General features: G+C 41.4%; 4 protein-coding genes across 4 annotated transcripts; 3 read left to right on the top strand and 1 right to left on the bottom strand.

Moving 5' to 3' along the window:
* Positions 1–6022: 6022 nt before the first annotated feature.
* LOC138940601 (uncharacterized) lies at positions 6023–7463 on the bottom strand. The gene has a single exon (XM_070309633.1). The coding sequence runs from the start codon at positions 7303–7305 to the stop codon at positions 6166–6168; it is 1140 nt and encodes a 379-aa protein (XP_070165734.1). The 5' UTR covers positions 7306–7463; the 3' UTR covers positions 6023–6165.
* A 3073-nt stretch (positions 7464–10536) lies between these two features.
* On the top strand, positions 10537–11736 carry LOC138940812 (uncharacterized). The gene has a single exon (XM_070310034.1). The coding sequence runs from the start codon at positions 10537–10539 to the stop codon at positions 11734–11736; it is 1200 nt and encodes a 399-aa protein (XP_070166135.1).
* Positions 11737–12586: 850 nt separating this feature from the next.
* Positions 12587–13374, top strand: LOC138940811 (uncharacterized). Its single transcript, XM_070310033.1, has 2 exons — positions 12587–12681; positions 12767–13374. The coding sequence occupies exons 1-2, from the start codon at positions 12587–12589 to the stop codon at positions 13368–13370; spliced, it is 699 nt and encodes a 232-aa protein (XP_070166134.1). The 3' UTR covers positions 13371–13374.
* A 1558-nt stretch (positions 13375–14932) lies between these two features.
* Positions 14933–15790, top strand: LOC138940810 (uncharacterized protein PF3D7_1120000-like). The gene has a single exon (XM_070310032.1). The coding sequence runs from the start codon at positions 14933–14935 to the stop codon at positions 15788–15790; it is 858 nt and encodes a 285-aa protein (XP_070166133.1).
* The last annotated feature ends 205 nt before the right edge of the window (positions 15791–15995 follow it).

The following is a 15995-nucleotide window of genomic DNA, read 5'->3' as shown; positions in this document are numbered from 1 at the left end:
AAGTGGCGTATTATATAATAATATTAGTATGACCTTGAATAACACCGCCACATAATGACATTATGTTTATAATTTGCAATCTTCTTGCGTATTCAGCTGATCATGATTGTTACTTGCCAAATCGGTTACGATAATATTTTATAAATATTTGATTCTTGCTTTATTCTTGACAGAAAATTTTTTACATTCGGTAATTACTGTTAAATTATTGTTCCATTAGTGATGTGAGCACACGTATTAGATAATATACAATACATTTATTGCAATTTTACATTTATTAAGCGCATTTTGTTGTCTAAATGCGTTTAATAGTTTATTATTCTTTTAATTAAAATATATTTACGTATTTAATTTAAATACTTAAATATTTGAACTAGAAAAATGATCGTATATTATAATAAAAATCGCGCACGTATTACGATAAGAGAATATAAGTGTTTGAATAAGTCAATAGAATTAAAAAATTAAGTATTTAAAAAAGCTCAAATAATGGATGAGAATCAATAATAAATAAAAATCTAGATCAATTGAAGCCCGGACGCTGTACTTAGAGCATGAACAATAATTATTATCTATCTTTCTTTAGGAATACATTAACTATGTGTTACAAATAGTTCAAACATTTTGACTCACTTCGAGTCCTTTTAAACGAAACTCGGATAAAAGGATTAAGAATTAAGAAGATGCAAGCGGTAAATCTATTTAAAGCATAGCGACGTAATGATAAATATAATTTGATAATACAGCACAATAAAATTATACATTATAGCTTAACGCGCTTACATTATGTGTACACATCATTCGATGGAACAATAAGAAATAATATCGAACCTATTATTCGCGTGATAAGTCTAATTATTAATAGGTTCGATATTATTTCTTATTGTTCCATCGAATGATGTGTACACATAATGTAAGCGCGTTAAGCTATAATGTATAATTTTATTGTGCTGTATTATCAAATTATATTTATCATTACGTCGCTATGCTTTAAATAGATTTACCGCTTGCATCTTCTTAATTCTTAATCCTTTTATCCGAGTTTCGTTTAAAAGGACTCGAAGTGAGTCAAAATGTTTGAACTATTTGTAACACATAGTTAATGTATTCCTAAAGAAAGATAGATAATAATTATTGTTCATGCTCTAAGTACAGCGTCCGGGCTTCAATTGATCTAGATTTTTATTTATTATTGATTCTCATCCATTATTTGAGCTTTTTTAAATACTTAATTTTTAATTCTATTGACTTATTCAAACACTTATATTCTCTTATCGTAATACGTGCGCGATTTTTATTATAATATACGATCATTTTTCTAGTTCAAATATTTAAGTATTTAAATTAAATACGTAAATATATTTTAATTAAAAGAATAATAAACTATTAAACGCATTTAGACAATAAAATGCGCTTAATAAATGTAAAATTGCAATAAATGTATTAGTAGTAGAACTAGGAGAGTTCTAACGCAGGTCCTCCGAGGGGAATGCGGGTCGAGGGGAAACCTTGCGGGCGAGGGGGCATGACGTCACGCGGGCGGAGGGGGATTTTGGTGCCGCGGGGGAATGATATCACGCGGGTGAAAGCCGATAAGGAACAATCATTCGTCCAAAGTCCTCCTTTTCCTTTACTTAATAAATATAGCATTTCTATTGATTTGTGATAAATGCTTGTATCTATATTTATCACATTTTTCTATGCTATTTGATAAATATTATTTATCAGTATTAATGTTTGATTATTTAAAAAATATGACAGTATACATATATTATTATATTATATTTATATTATATTACAAACAAATAGTGTCTCGCAAGATTGCACGTGCGGCCGAATCGGCGCGGTGTATTACAAAAGCGGGTTATTATATTTATATTATATTATATTATGAACAAATAGCGTCTCGCAAGATATAATGTTGCTTTCATGTATAGCACAATAATAAAAATCAAATAAGATTTGAATATGTTAAACATAAAAATATATTTGATATATACATGAAATTCATTACTTTTTTAACACTTTCTATACTCTCTTCTATATTTCTTTCCGATTCTCAATCGATCAACATATGTACATATCAATAGATATTAAAACTATCGCGTGATACGAACGCCAAAGCGCCCGAGTCCCTTTGGAAGAGAAAGTGGAATTTTTTGGTAGAAAACTAAAAGATACCGACTAGATAATAAAATTCTTCTAACGAAATACCCATATTATTATTATTATTATTATTATTATTATTATTATTATTATTACTAGATTTTAAAAATGTCGATTATTTCTGTGCTTCCTTCTTTCCTTTTCCTACTCGTGCATGTCTCGCGCTATCCTTCTCCCACACCCATAGAATGCTTTCCTTTTCCTACTCGCGAACGCCTCGCGCTATCCTTCTCCCATCCGGTCGCGCCACAATTACATATCTATCTTATAAGTGGGGAAGGGAAGGGAAGCGAAAGAAATAAACATATTTTTCTTTTCATTTTTTTTTAGCACATTTATTTATGTTAAAATACATCACCTCGTCTCAAGGTTTCAGACAAAATTTCATCCACAGCATAAGCTAATAGTTCGCAATCTATGATAGATGTTTTATCAAAACATCGCGCAAGATTTTAACAGCGTTATCTTTCTCGGCGCCAAACATATTACCTTGCAAATTAACGACAAATCGATCGAAACTCTCATTTACAGCTTCTAAATTCTCACACAGCTTCAAATATTCATGATTAACACAGTGTTCGAGTTCGAATAAGAAAAATATAGTTGACGGTTTCATGTACAAGCAAGAATCGCGTAACGTAAGTTTTACAACACTCGTATCGTGTATTTTAACAATCTCGATTGTTAAATCGTTAATCCATATTGGTGTATGATCGGGCGTTTGCACAAGTCGTTCAACGTCCGCTCGTTTCAGCATTAGCGATTCCTATGTGTCAATAGATAATACGATTTGATTGCCTCGGTTATCGCAGATGTAATTCCACGTAAGATGTGATTCCACGCTGTGATTCAACGCTGATTCCAATATCCAAGTATTTATACGCAGTGCGCGTCAAAGCGAATCTGCGTACCAAAATACGTGGTATACAACGAGGTTTACCGTGTCTGAAAAATACGATTAAATATGAAATAGCATGGAAAAAAAAAAAAAATATATATATATATATATATGAAAATTTGTGATACTTACAAATCAAGCGGTTTCTTGTACGGCCTAATTTCATCTCGAGGAACGTAATAATTCATGCGTCTGCCACCGTTGCTGTTTCCTTCGGCGGAGTACATTTCTCTAAGTTATGAGAAGTAGAACGGTTGACGCGACACTGATCGTGTAAAAACTAACCGATAATACGCTTATTTTCAAAAATATGATGTGGTGGGAGATTAATGCTCAGAAAATTTAGGAGAAGGGGCAACGATCAATGTTAAAAGAATTCTTAGAAACAACTTCTGAGGAAAGGAGTGGGGAGAATAAGAAATAAAAAACATTAAATACGTTTACACATTTTATTTATAAAAATATTTTTTTTTAACGTTGCAACCACCAGTTAAATATTTTTAATACATTCTGTAATGCACAATTCTTAACATGTTTTCCACATCGTATAGTATTAGTAACATCTAGATTATTTAAAGATTCAATATCTTCGTAATCAGCATCCAAAGTCTCGATGATTAGGTTTTCTCTCGCATAATTCTCAAGTAAATCCACCAGCCATTCTCGTTTCTGGCATCCCTTGACGTACACGAGAGTCGACGTATCGCCATTCTCTTCTGTTCCAAGCACGGCTGATGTAATCAAGCGTTTAGCCATGCTGTACGGTACGTTTCCGTCTTCCCATCGTAATCCATGGTGATTCGCGATCAGCCAGGAAGCACACGATTTGTCGGATTTTGTGAGGAGATTCCATGGTAGGGGGTATGTAAAAATGTAATGCGCCAGAACGGTCCCCTTTCTCAGCACCGCCACCTCCTTTACGACAAATTTCATCCCGATGAAGAATCCTTGTAGGTCCACGAACGTTGGTACGGACATGACGTTTTTTTTATATCAGCACGTCGAAAAGAAGAAGACTGCGATTGATCCTGATGTATTATAGATTTTATATCGTCTCATTCTCCCCTCCCCCCACACTTAGGTGATTTTGCGCACAACATTGGTCAACGGGTTGTACTGAATCACGCGATCGTGTATGATGAGGCAGTACGCTGTGGTATTCGGCGGCACGTTCTCCTTACACTCGAATCCCAACCATTTCACGTAAACCTCGTCACCTTTTCTGCGCAGTACTTTCTCCACGAGATACACGTCCGGATAAGTCGCGCGATGCAACTCGTATTCGTAGAATGCTCCAGCAATAGATTTTCCGCGATAGTCCTCGAGTAGATAGGTTACGGGATTAGTACGCTGCACTTTAATAATCTTAAACACCTCGGTGGTCCAATTTGGTGTGTAACCCTTCTCGAAGATCGTCTTATACTTGCTAACGCGTACCGGGTTACCTACTTTAAATCTTGCTGGTGCCGCAATCTTTACATTGCTGTATACTGTATTTAAAAGTTTATCGGCTATCGCGGGGGTAACATCGATAGGTCTCATACCGATAGTGCGATGCTTGCGCGCGTTGTAATCCGACACGAGTCGCGGCAACGCGTCAACCCACTTGTAAGTTCCGTTCAGCGTAAACATTTTCCACATGTCATTCTTTAACGTGCGATTAAATCGTTCGACAACCGATGCCTTCAACACCGAATACGTGGAATAATGATTGATGTCGTGTTTTCTTATGAGACGTTGTACGTCGATGTTATAAAATTCTTTTCCCATATCGGTTTGCATGTTTTTCGGGCATCTCTTACTATCTCGAATTATCTCAGCGATAGCATCAGCCGTCTCACTTCCACCTTTACTCTTGAGCGGTACAGCCCACTTGCTCAGCACATCGATGACGGTGAGTATGTAGTGGTAACCTTTGTTGAAACGAGAGTACGGACGCATCTCGACGATGTCAGCTTGCCACAGGTCATCGTAACCCCGCACTATGACGCGTCTTCGGGGAAAATTTCTTCTCGCCGAAGCATGCAGTTCCTCGACGAGTCGTAGCTTCTCGATATTTTTACGTCCGTTGGATTTTAACGATGTCATGTTTTTAGTGGTACGGCTAGTCGGCGCGTAATAATATGTGCAAAGAAATTACATTATGATTTATATCTTTAACCTTTTTTTTTTTAACCATATAATAGTCGTTTATTTCCGTTTATTGTCATTCAATAGTCGTTCTTTATCATCCGCTACCATTCGTTGCCGTTCGATAGCCGTTCGTAGCCGTTCCTGACCCGTCTGGTAGTCGTTCCTGATTCGTTCGTAGCCGTTCCTGACCCGTTCCTGAACTGTTAGATAACCGTCCAATAACCGTTCGTTGTCGTCCGCTGTCATTCGTCAGCCGTTCGTAGTCGTTCTTGATCCGTTTGTTGCTGTCCATTGTTGTTCGTTGACGTTTCGTTGTCGTTTGTTAGCGTTTCGTTGGCGTTTCGTCGTCGTTTCGTTGATGTTTGTTGATGTTTCGTCGTCGTTTCGTTAGCGTTCGTTGACGTTTCGTCGTCGTTTCGTTGACGTTTCGTTAGCGTTCGTTGACGTTTCGTCGTCGTTCGTTGATGTTTCGTCGTCGTTTCGTTGACGTTTCGTTAGCGTTCGTTGACGTTTCGTCGTCGTTTCGTTGACGTTTCGTTAGCGTTCGTTGACGTTTCGTCGTCGTTCGTTGGCGTTTCTAATCTAGCGATATTCGCATGCCGAAGCTCGTTTATCAGAGTCTGTAACGCACGCACGTTTTTCTCGAACGCAGCAAGCTTCTCGTCTGACTCTTTCAGTTGATTTCTCAACGTTTTAACGCAATGATCCACGTACAGTTTGTTGACGACGTCGGTATCAGCCACAGGTTGCGCTACACGACGAATCTTGCGCGACCTCGCGTCAAAGTCCGTAACGGTGCGACACAGAGCGTTATCGCGCACGAAACTTTTCATGAATCCACTCCATCGACGGTACGAAATGACGTTCGTCACGTCGTTACTCTGCTCGGATATCCCAAATTTGTTGATATGCATCATCGATGCGAGCGATGTCGGTCGATCGATTGATTAGTTTTGTCGAGACACCGTTTAATTTATAATAATGCCGGCTTCGCGAAGTTCCTCGATGATCGACAAAATCTCGTTGTCGTGACCGTTGTGACCCGCTTGGTGCGAAGCATCCAGCAATCGTAGACGATCCACCAGCTCGTTGGGATCGTCCCAGTGCACGTAGTCAATCTTGTTATCGGTTAGCGTCATTTCGCGAGGCGCGAATAATCCCTTTCCAGATTTTGTTCTTTTGGGTTCGATCGGTATCAACTTTGCGATTATTTCTTTGTACTTGTATCCCCTGTTACTCAGTAATCGACCGTGCGCATCGTGATTGCGTTTATGCGCGCTCGTCGTCAACAGCATGCTCTTGTACGTTTGCTTATCATCCACCGTATAGATGACGTCATCGGGAAATTTCTTAAAGATCAGCTCGTAAAGACCAGGTGTGCCGACGTATCGTATGCCATCGATAATTATGCTATCCGCGTTGTCCACGTCAAAACGTTTATTACCGAACATCATTCCATTCTTGCCGAGATAAACACCGTACACGTTGTCTATACCGCTCTCTTGATCGCCGCTCAAGATAGGCCAGATGTACCTTTGACCCAGTGGACCTAATTGATCTCGCAATGTTTCTTGACCTTCCGGTGTTTGCAACTGATTTCGAACGGATGTCATGAGCGAGTCGTCCGTGGTTTCAAAAACATCCTGGCTCGTGAATAATTCGGGCATCGTAGGTTGTATAGTTCTCATTGACGCGGACGGTGTAGAGGTTATCAGCGGTACATCCAGTGGAGCGTCCGATCGTTTCGATTTATGCGGTGTCGGTGAGCGATCCGACCTGACGTTTGATCGTTTTCTCTTTTGCGGTGGCACATCATCATCATCATCATCATCATCATCCTTCTCGCGCTTCGGGATGGACAACGCTTCGATCCCCGCGTTGGTGTTACTCGCAGGCTCGTTCTTCACCGCGATCGAGCTAGAGTTGTCGACGATCTTTTGTAACGGCTCGATGAGAGGTCTAAAGCGTCTATCCAACACGATATCCTCCTCGATCTTACCGGTCTTCAAAGCGCGATGTTTCTTGCGAATCGATTCGCTAGTTTTCACAATTGCCCTCGCAATCTTCTCGCGCTCGCGAATATCCTCGTTCTTATCGATCGCAGCCATCGCGGAAAAACAAAAATGTCAATCTCTCTTTCACGTTTCACCCCGACGAAGTATCGACAACGACTAATCGTTTTGCGGTATCGCGAACACGTTAAATCCTTTTCTGTATCGACCATCGTTGAGCGAACTGTCCTTGTCTATTACTACGAATCCGTACTTGCGCTGCCAACAATCGCAACACAACGCGCAAAATTCATCGTACGGCATATCGGTATTCACGTGATCGTTGTACACGTGTTTCAGGTTGGTACCATCCTGTTTGAACAAGATCAGCAGGTTCGCGTTGTCGCGTATCAGATGTTTAGGTATTCTCGCGTACGTCTGGCAGAGATAAAAGCAGTCGACGCTCGAGTGTCGACCCATTGAAAAGTACTCTCTCACCGCATTTTGCTTATCGCATGCCACGTCATCGAACACGAAGATCGAGTTTGGACGCGCCTCGCTCGGCGGAATGACGTCACTGTTGTTGGAGAATGTGAAGTAGCCGATTTCATCGATCGATGTCAACAAATTTTCCAGATATCGATATTTCGGTTGTTGCAACGATTTTGAGTACACGTACACGTTTTCGAAACGTACACCGTGCGGACTTTCCAGCAGGCTTATTAGAACGTTGGTTTTACCGCAATTCGAGGGGCCACAAACGATCGCGCGTATAGTAGTCGGTAGCATCGTACCATGCTTGCGCATCTCCGCGTTGTCCCCCATCGATCGTAATCTGTCGTCGCAATTCGTCACGCGTATCGCCAAAGGTTGTCGCACGAATTTCATTTTCACACTGCCGACTGAGGAATGCTGGATCGAACGCCTATTTATAGATGCGCGGAACCGCAAATCGCTCAGTAACAAAAATGTTCGTGCTGCTGTTGAGACCTTCCGATATTTACAATTTGAGCGCCGAACAGTTACAATTTGTGCCGAAAGTCGTTCTGCTGCGAATGTGCGGCGATCACGTCCACTACATGTGGGACAAGCTTCCCGAACATATAAAAGCTGACTCAGAGGTTCAACAATATCGGCACTGTTACGAACATTACAATCAACCGTGGCAGCGAACGCACATCGACGGTCCAGCACCGTTAATAAAAAATTGTGACAAATGCCAGCAAAAATTATAAGAGGTTGTGGTTTCTTAAATCGTGCGATAAACGCACTTCCTTTCGAGTTACATATTCCCGGCTATCAGTTTTGCGGTCCGGGCACTCATTTGGAAAAACGATTGGCGAGAGGTAATCGGGGTATAAATCCATTGGACGCGGCGTGCTGCGAGCACGATATAGCGTACTCCCGGAGCAACGATCTCACCGAGAGACACGCGGCTGACAAGATACTCGCCGAGAGAGCGCGAAAACGCATCGTTGCGAAAGATTCGACTCTCGGTGAGAGAGCCGCAGCCACAGCTGTTTGGGCAGCGATGAAAACCAAGACAAAAATCGGTATGGGTATGAAGACGAAGACGAATACGAAGACGAAGACGAAGATGAGGACTACGCGGAAAAGGTCGACGAAAAAACGGATACTTCCGACAGCGAAACGAGGCGGTGTATTGCCGATTCTACCAATGTTGGGCGCGCTCGGATCCTTGATCGGTGGAGCAGCCGGCGTGGCTAAGGCGGTGAACGACAGCAAAGCCGCGCGCCGTCAGCTGGAGGAGCTGCAACGTCACGATCGCGCGATGGAAGGCAGCGGACTTTATCTCGCTCCGTATAAATACGGACAGGGACTGTATCTCGGTCCGTACAAACGCGGACAAGGAGTAGCAACGAAGAAAAAAAAAAAAACGTCGAAAAGACGCTAAAAATGCCCACGGGTGTGACAACAAACATACAATTAGAACAATTGGCGAAACGTATGCGTATACCGTACTTTAGAGGGGTTTTCATGCGTGATTCGTTACCGATCGGTGGTATATATCGAAACGAGAGCGGCATCGTGAATTTGGATATCACCAAAGGACCGGGTACTCATTGGGTAGCGTACGCAAAGAGGGGAAATCGTGCTATATATTTCGACGGTTTTGGTAATCTTCGACCGCCGAATGAATTGGTGCGATATTTCGGACGGTACGTTACGAAGATCGAGTACAATCGCACGTCCTTTCAAACTTACGATCAAAGCATCTGCGGACAATTGTGTCTGCGGTTTCTCCGAACGGTCGACGACAATCGGTGTGAATTTAAAGCCTGACGATGCGCCGTTAAGACTCAGTATTCGTTAAACAGTTTTGTCGACATGTCTATGACTTTCACGCTAACCGGGAAGAGTAGCGTCCTCGCGGCACACTACCATCCAGCTGTAGATTTGAGCGACGGTGATTACGAGCTCGGTCTAACTAATTTTGAAACTTATCATACGATATCGAACGTGAATTCCTCGAATAATAAATTTTATTTCGATGAAGATGACACGGAAATTACGATTCCCGAGGGATCGTACGAGATACACGCAATACACGAGTTTTTGAAACGTGCAATTTCACGGAAACGCCCGCGACGCGTAGTTCGCTCCGACAATCGCGGTGATATCACGGTGATATCGCGAGAGGAGACCGTTCGAGCGAACGGTGACGAAGACGAGGCTGTAGAATACCCGATAGTGCTCCGTGCTAATTACAATACGATGAATAGCGAGATCAAGTGCGCATTCAGAGTAAACTTTAACAAACCTAACAATATTGGATCGCTGCTGGGATTCTCGTCGAAGCGTATATTGCAGCCGAAACAGTGGTATCAATCGGACATACCGATTAATATCATCAACGTAAACATTATCCGCGTAGAGTGTAACGTGACCGCGGGTGCATTCAGCAACGGCAAACGCGTTCATACGATACATGAATTTTCACCGAGCGTTCCGCCAGGATATAAGATATCGGAAACACCGGCGCAGATCATTTACCTGCCGATCATTGCGCGGAGCATTACGGATCTAACGATACGCGTCGCGGATCAAGACGGACGATTGCTCGATTTTCGAGGAGAAGAGATTACCATCAGATTGCACGTACGACGGCGACAAAATTAGCGTGCGATACATGAGATGCTCGTGTTGAACGACTCGAAACACGCGAAAGATAATAATATCTTTACGGTACCGATTGATGATATCATCCGATCATCATCATCATCATCATCATTAGGTTGCGCTAAAAAGATCAGAAAGAAGCTCAACGCATCGAACGTTAAATTTTTACAATCTTTGGGATTCGCGGTGCGAAATATCTAAGAAAACATGACCGATATCCTTAATATCGGAGGTGAGCCGGTCTTTGACGATCGTATCGTCAAGATCGAGACTCACACGTACAACCCGTACGCCAATACGACGTTTGAGCACAGCGATGAGATACGAATACCCATACAACAACAGGATCTGTATACTTTGCCGTATGAGAGTTTTCTGTACATCGAGGGAAAATTAGTGATAAACAAACCAGCTGAAGGATTTGATGTTGTACTGGGGAATAATTGCGTCGCGTTCATGTTTGATGAGATTCGATACGAACTCGACGGTGTGGAGATTGATCGTAGCAGAAATGTGGGAATAACCAGCACACTCAAGAACTATGTAACGATATCATCCGATAGAACCGTGATTATGAGAAACGCCGGCTGGGATTCGCCTATTAACACGAATGGATACTTTAATTTTTGCGTACCGCTCTACATGTTATTGGGATTTTGCGAGGATTACAGGCGCGTGGTGATTAACGCTCGTCACGAATTGATCTTAATACGATCGCGCAACGATAACAATTGCCTGATTGGAAATTTGGTGCTGGAGCCTGTGATCGACATATTCAAGATACAATGGCGAATGCCGCACGTCGTATTGAACGAGATTAACAAGTTATCGATGCTGCGTGCCTTGGAAAGCGGACAATACCTCAGTATGGGTTTCCGCTCGTGGGATCTGTACGAATTTCCGCTATTGCAGCGTACAACCAAACATTCGTGGCCCATTAAGACCGCGACTCAGCTGGAGAAGCCGCGATACGTTGTTTTCGTTCTGCAGACAGGTCGAAAGAACGTCATGTCTGAGGATACGAGTCGATTCGACGACTGCAAATTGACCAACGTGAAACTCTATCTGAACTCGGAATGTTATCCGTACGACGATATGAATCTGGATTTCGATAAAAACAGATGGTCGATTTTGTACGACACGTATCAACGTTTCTGCAAAAATTATTACGGATACGAGTATCTCGAGCCGAGTCTCACCGTCACGCAATTTTTACGTAACGGTCCATTCGTGATCATCGATTGCTCTCGACAAAACGAATCGGTCAAAAGCGCAACCGTGGATGTGAGATTGGAATTCGAGTGTAAGGAGAACGTGCCGCCGAATACCACAGCGTACTGCCTCATCATACACGATCGCGTGATTCAGTACAACCCGTTGACCAATGTTGTGCGCAAAATCACCTAAGTGTGGGGGGAGGGGAGAATGAGACGATATAAAATCTATAATACATCAGGATCAATCGCAGTCTTCTTCTTTTCGACGTGCTGATATAAAAAAAACGTCATGTCCGTACCAACGTTCGTGGACCTACAAGGATTCTTCATCGGGATGAAATTTGTCGTAAAGGAGGTGGCGGTGCTGAGAAAGGGGACCGTTCTGGCGCATTACATTTTTACATACCCCCTACCATGGAATCTCCTCACAAAATCCGACAAATCGTGTGCTTCCTGGCTGATCGCGAATCACCATGGATTACGATGGGAAGACGGAAACGTACCGTACAGCATGGCTAAACGCTTGATTACATCAGCCGTGCTTGGAACAGAAGAGAATGGCGATACGTCGACTCTCGTGTACGTCAAGGGATGCCAGAAACGAGAATGGCTGGTGGATTTACTTGAGAATTATGCGAGAGAAAACCTAATCATCGAGACTTTGGATGCTGATTACGAAGATATTGAATCTTTAAATAATCTAGATGTTACTAATACTATACGATGTGGAAAACATGTTAAGAATTGTGCATTACAGAATGTATTAAAAATATTTAACTGGTGGTTGCAACGTTAAAAAAAAATATTTTTATAAATAAAATGTGTAAACGTATTTAATGTTTTTTATTTCTTATTCTCCCCACTCCTTTCCTCAGAAGTTGTTTCTAAGAATTCTTTTAACATTGATCGTTGCCCCTTCTCCTAAATTTTCTGAGCATTAATCTCCCACCACATCATATTTTTGAAAATAAGCGTATTATCGGTTAGTTTTTACACGATCAGTGTCGCGTCAACCGTTCTACTTCTCATAACTTAGAGAAATGTACTCCGCCGAAGGAAACAGCAACGGTGGCAGACGCATGAATTATTACGTTCCTCGAGATGAAATTAGGCCGTACAAGAAACCGCTTGATTTGTAAGTATCACAAATTTTCATATATATATATATATATATTTTTTTTTTTTTTCCATGCTATTTCATATTTAATCGTATTTTTCAGACACGGTAAACCTCGTTGTATACCACGTATTTTGGTACGCAGATTCGCTTTGACGCGCACTGCGTATAAATACTTGGATATTGGAATCAGCGTTGAATCACAGCGTGGAATCACATCTTACGTGGAATTACATCTTGGCGATAACCGAGGCAATCAAATCGTATTATCTATTGACACATGGGAATCGCTAATGCTGAAACGAGCGGACGTTGAACGACTTGTGCAAACGCCCGATCATACACCAATATGGATTAACGATTTAACAATCGAGATTGTTAAAATACACGATACGAGTGTTGTAAAACTTACGTTACGCGATTCTTGCTTGTACATGAAACCGTCAACTATATTTTTCTTATTCGAACTCGAACACTGTGTTAATCATGAATATTTGAAGCTGTGTGAGAATTTAGAAGCTGTAAATGAGAGTTTCGATCGATTTGTCGTTAATTTGCAAGGTAATATGTTTGGCGCCGAGAAAGATAACGCTGTTAAAATCTTGCGCGATGTTTTTGATAAAACATCTATCATAGATTGCGAACTATTAGCTTATGCTGTGGATGAAATTTTGTCTGAAACCTTGAGACGAGGTGATGTATTTTAACATAAATAAATGTGCTAAAAAAAAAATGAAAAGAAAAAAATGTTTATTTCTTTCGCTTCCCTTCCCTTCCCCACTTATAAGATAGATATGTAATTGTGGCGCGACCGGATGGGAGAAGGATAGCGCGAGGCGTTCGCGAGTAGGAAAAGGAAAGCATTCTATGGGTGTGGGAGAAGGATAGCGCGAGACATGCACGAGTAGGAAAAGGAAAGAAGGAAGCACAGAAATAATCGACATTTTTAAAATCTAATAATAATAATAATAATAATAATAATAATAATAATATGGGTATTTCGTTAGAAGAATTTTATTATCTAGTCGGTATCTTTTAGTTTTCTACCAAAAAATTCCACTTTCTCTTCCAAAGGGACTCGGGCGCTTTGGCGTTCGTATCACGCGATAGTTTTAATATCTATTGATATGTACATATGTTGATCGATTGAGAATCGGAAAGAAATATAGAAGAGAGTATAGAAAGTGTTAAAAAAGTAATGAATTTCATGTATATATCAAATATATTTTTATGTTTAACATATTCAAATCTTATTTGATTTTTATTATTGTGCTATACATGAAAGCAACATTATATCTTGCGAGACGCTATTTGTTCATAATATAATATAAATATAATAACCCGCTTTTGTAATACACCGCGCCGATTCGGCCGCACGTGCAATCTTGCGAGACACTATTTGTTTGTAATATAATATAAATATAATATAATAATATATGTATACTGTCATATTTTTTAAATAATCAAACATTAATACTGATAAATAATATTTATCAAATAGCATAGAAAAATGTGATAAATATAGATACAAGCATTTATCACAAATCAATAGAAATGCTATATTTATTAAGTAAAGGAAAAGGAGGACTTTGGACGAATGATTGTTCCTTATCGGCTTTCACCCGCGTGATATCATTCCCCCGCGGCACCAAAATCCCCCTCCGCCCGCGTGACGTCATGCCCCCTCGCCCGCAAGGTTTCCCCTCGACCCGCATTCCCCTCGGAGGACCTGCGTTAGAACTCTCCTAGTTCTACTACTGAGAGAGAAGGGTGAGTGAGAGCGAGTGGAGGTGAAAGAGCGAGTGAGGGAGTGAAGGGAGAACTGGGAGTGAGAAGGGAAGGGAATAAAAGGGCATTTACGAGCCGGCGGTTAGGGGCGAGTGGGCACGGAGTATAGAATAGGTAGAGCGGTAGACGCGACGGAGCGCTAGGGAAACAGCGCGCGATAGGGAAAAGAGGGGGGTAGCGCTAGTGAGCGGCAGAGCACGGAGCAAAGAGAGTAGATAGAGGAGAAACAAAGACAGTCAAATAGGGAAGAGAAGGAGAGTATAGGAAGAGAAGAGGAAACAAAACAAGAAGCGGAAAAAGGGAAACAAGGAGAGATAAGCAGGGGAGAATGGAGAAAGGTGGGATAAAACAATCGAAAGAGAGAAAAGGAAGTGTAGGAGATATATCAGAGTTTTTGAAGAAGAAGAGAGAGAGAGAGGATAAGGAAGGAGAGGAGTCTATTTTTAGATCAAGTAAAATTATAGTAAGATCACCAAAAGCAATGGGGGAGAGAAAGGAGGAGGATAGAGAGGGATGGGAGAGGCAATTGAGGGAGGAATTAAGAAAGGACATAATAACAGGGGTAAAATTGCTAGGAGAAGAGATAAGAGAGGATTTAAGAGAGATCAAAGATGGTTTAGTGGGGCAAGGAGAAGGGATAAAAAAGGAATTGGAAAAGATAAGGGAGGAATTTAGAGAGAGGGAGAGGGAATGGGAGGAAGAGAGAAGGGAAATGAGAGGAAGGATAGAAAATCTGGAAAGGAAATTAGAAAAATGGATAAAGGAAGGGAAAGGAAGAGTAGGAGAGGAGGGCAAGGAGGGAGCAGGGGTAGTAGGAGAAGGTCAATTAGAAACAAAAATAAAGGTAATAGAAAGAAAATTAAAGCGAAAGGAACGAGAGGATAGAAAGAGAAATATAGTAATTAGGAGAGTAGAAGTGGAAAAAGGAGACGTAAGAAGAGGAGTAGAAAAGATCTTGGAAATACTAGGAGTAAATATAAAAATAGAGAGTGTGAAAAGAATTAGAATAATGACGGAAGGAGAGAGAGGAATGGCGGTGGTGACGTTAGGGAGCATGGAACAGAAAAGACAAGTTATGGAGAATAAGAAAAAGTTGAGGGGAAGAGAGGAAAGGATAGAGGATGATTTAACATGGGAGGAAAGAAAGGTTAGATGGAGGCTCAGGGAGATAGCCAGGAAAGAGGAAGGAGAAGGAAGGAGGGTACGGATAGGTAATGGGGGATTGCAAATAGATGGCAAATGGTGGAAATGGAATAAGGAAGAGGAAGTATTGAAAAGTGAAAGAGGGGAAGTGAAGGGGGAGAGAGTAGGTTATAGGAGAGAGAGACAGGAGGAATAAGGGGGAAGATAGTTGAGAGGGGACTAGTAATAGAGACAGGGGAGAGGGAGGGGAGGACAAGTGGGAGAGTAATAAGGGGAGGGAAGGAGAGGAGAGGGGGAACAGAGAGACGTGGGGGGGCGGTAAGGAGGAAGAGATATGGAAGATGGCTTTCTGGAATGTAGCAGGTTTAAAAAACAAAGATAAGGGTTTTTGGGATAGGATT

This window comes from Polyergus mexicanus, unplaced genomic scaffold, assembly GCF_030449975.1.
Source record: "Polyergus mexicanus isolate NDT 795.1 unplaced genomic scaffold, iyPolMexi1.0 SCAF_17, whole genome shotgun sequence".
Classification (NCBI taxonomy): domain Eukaryota; kingdom Metazoa; phylum Arthropoda; class Insecta; order Hymenoptera; family Formicidae; genus Polyergus; species Polyergus mexicanus.
The sequence above is the reverse complement of the archived record's forward strand: the minus strand, read 5'-3'. Positions and strand labels throughout refer to the sequence as shown.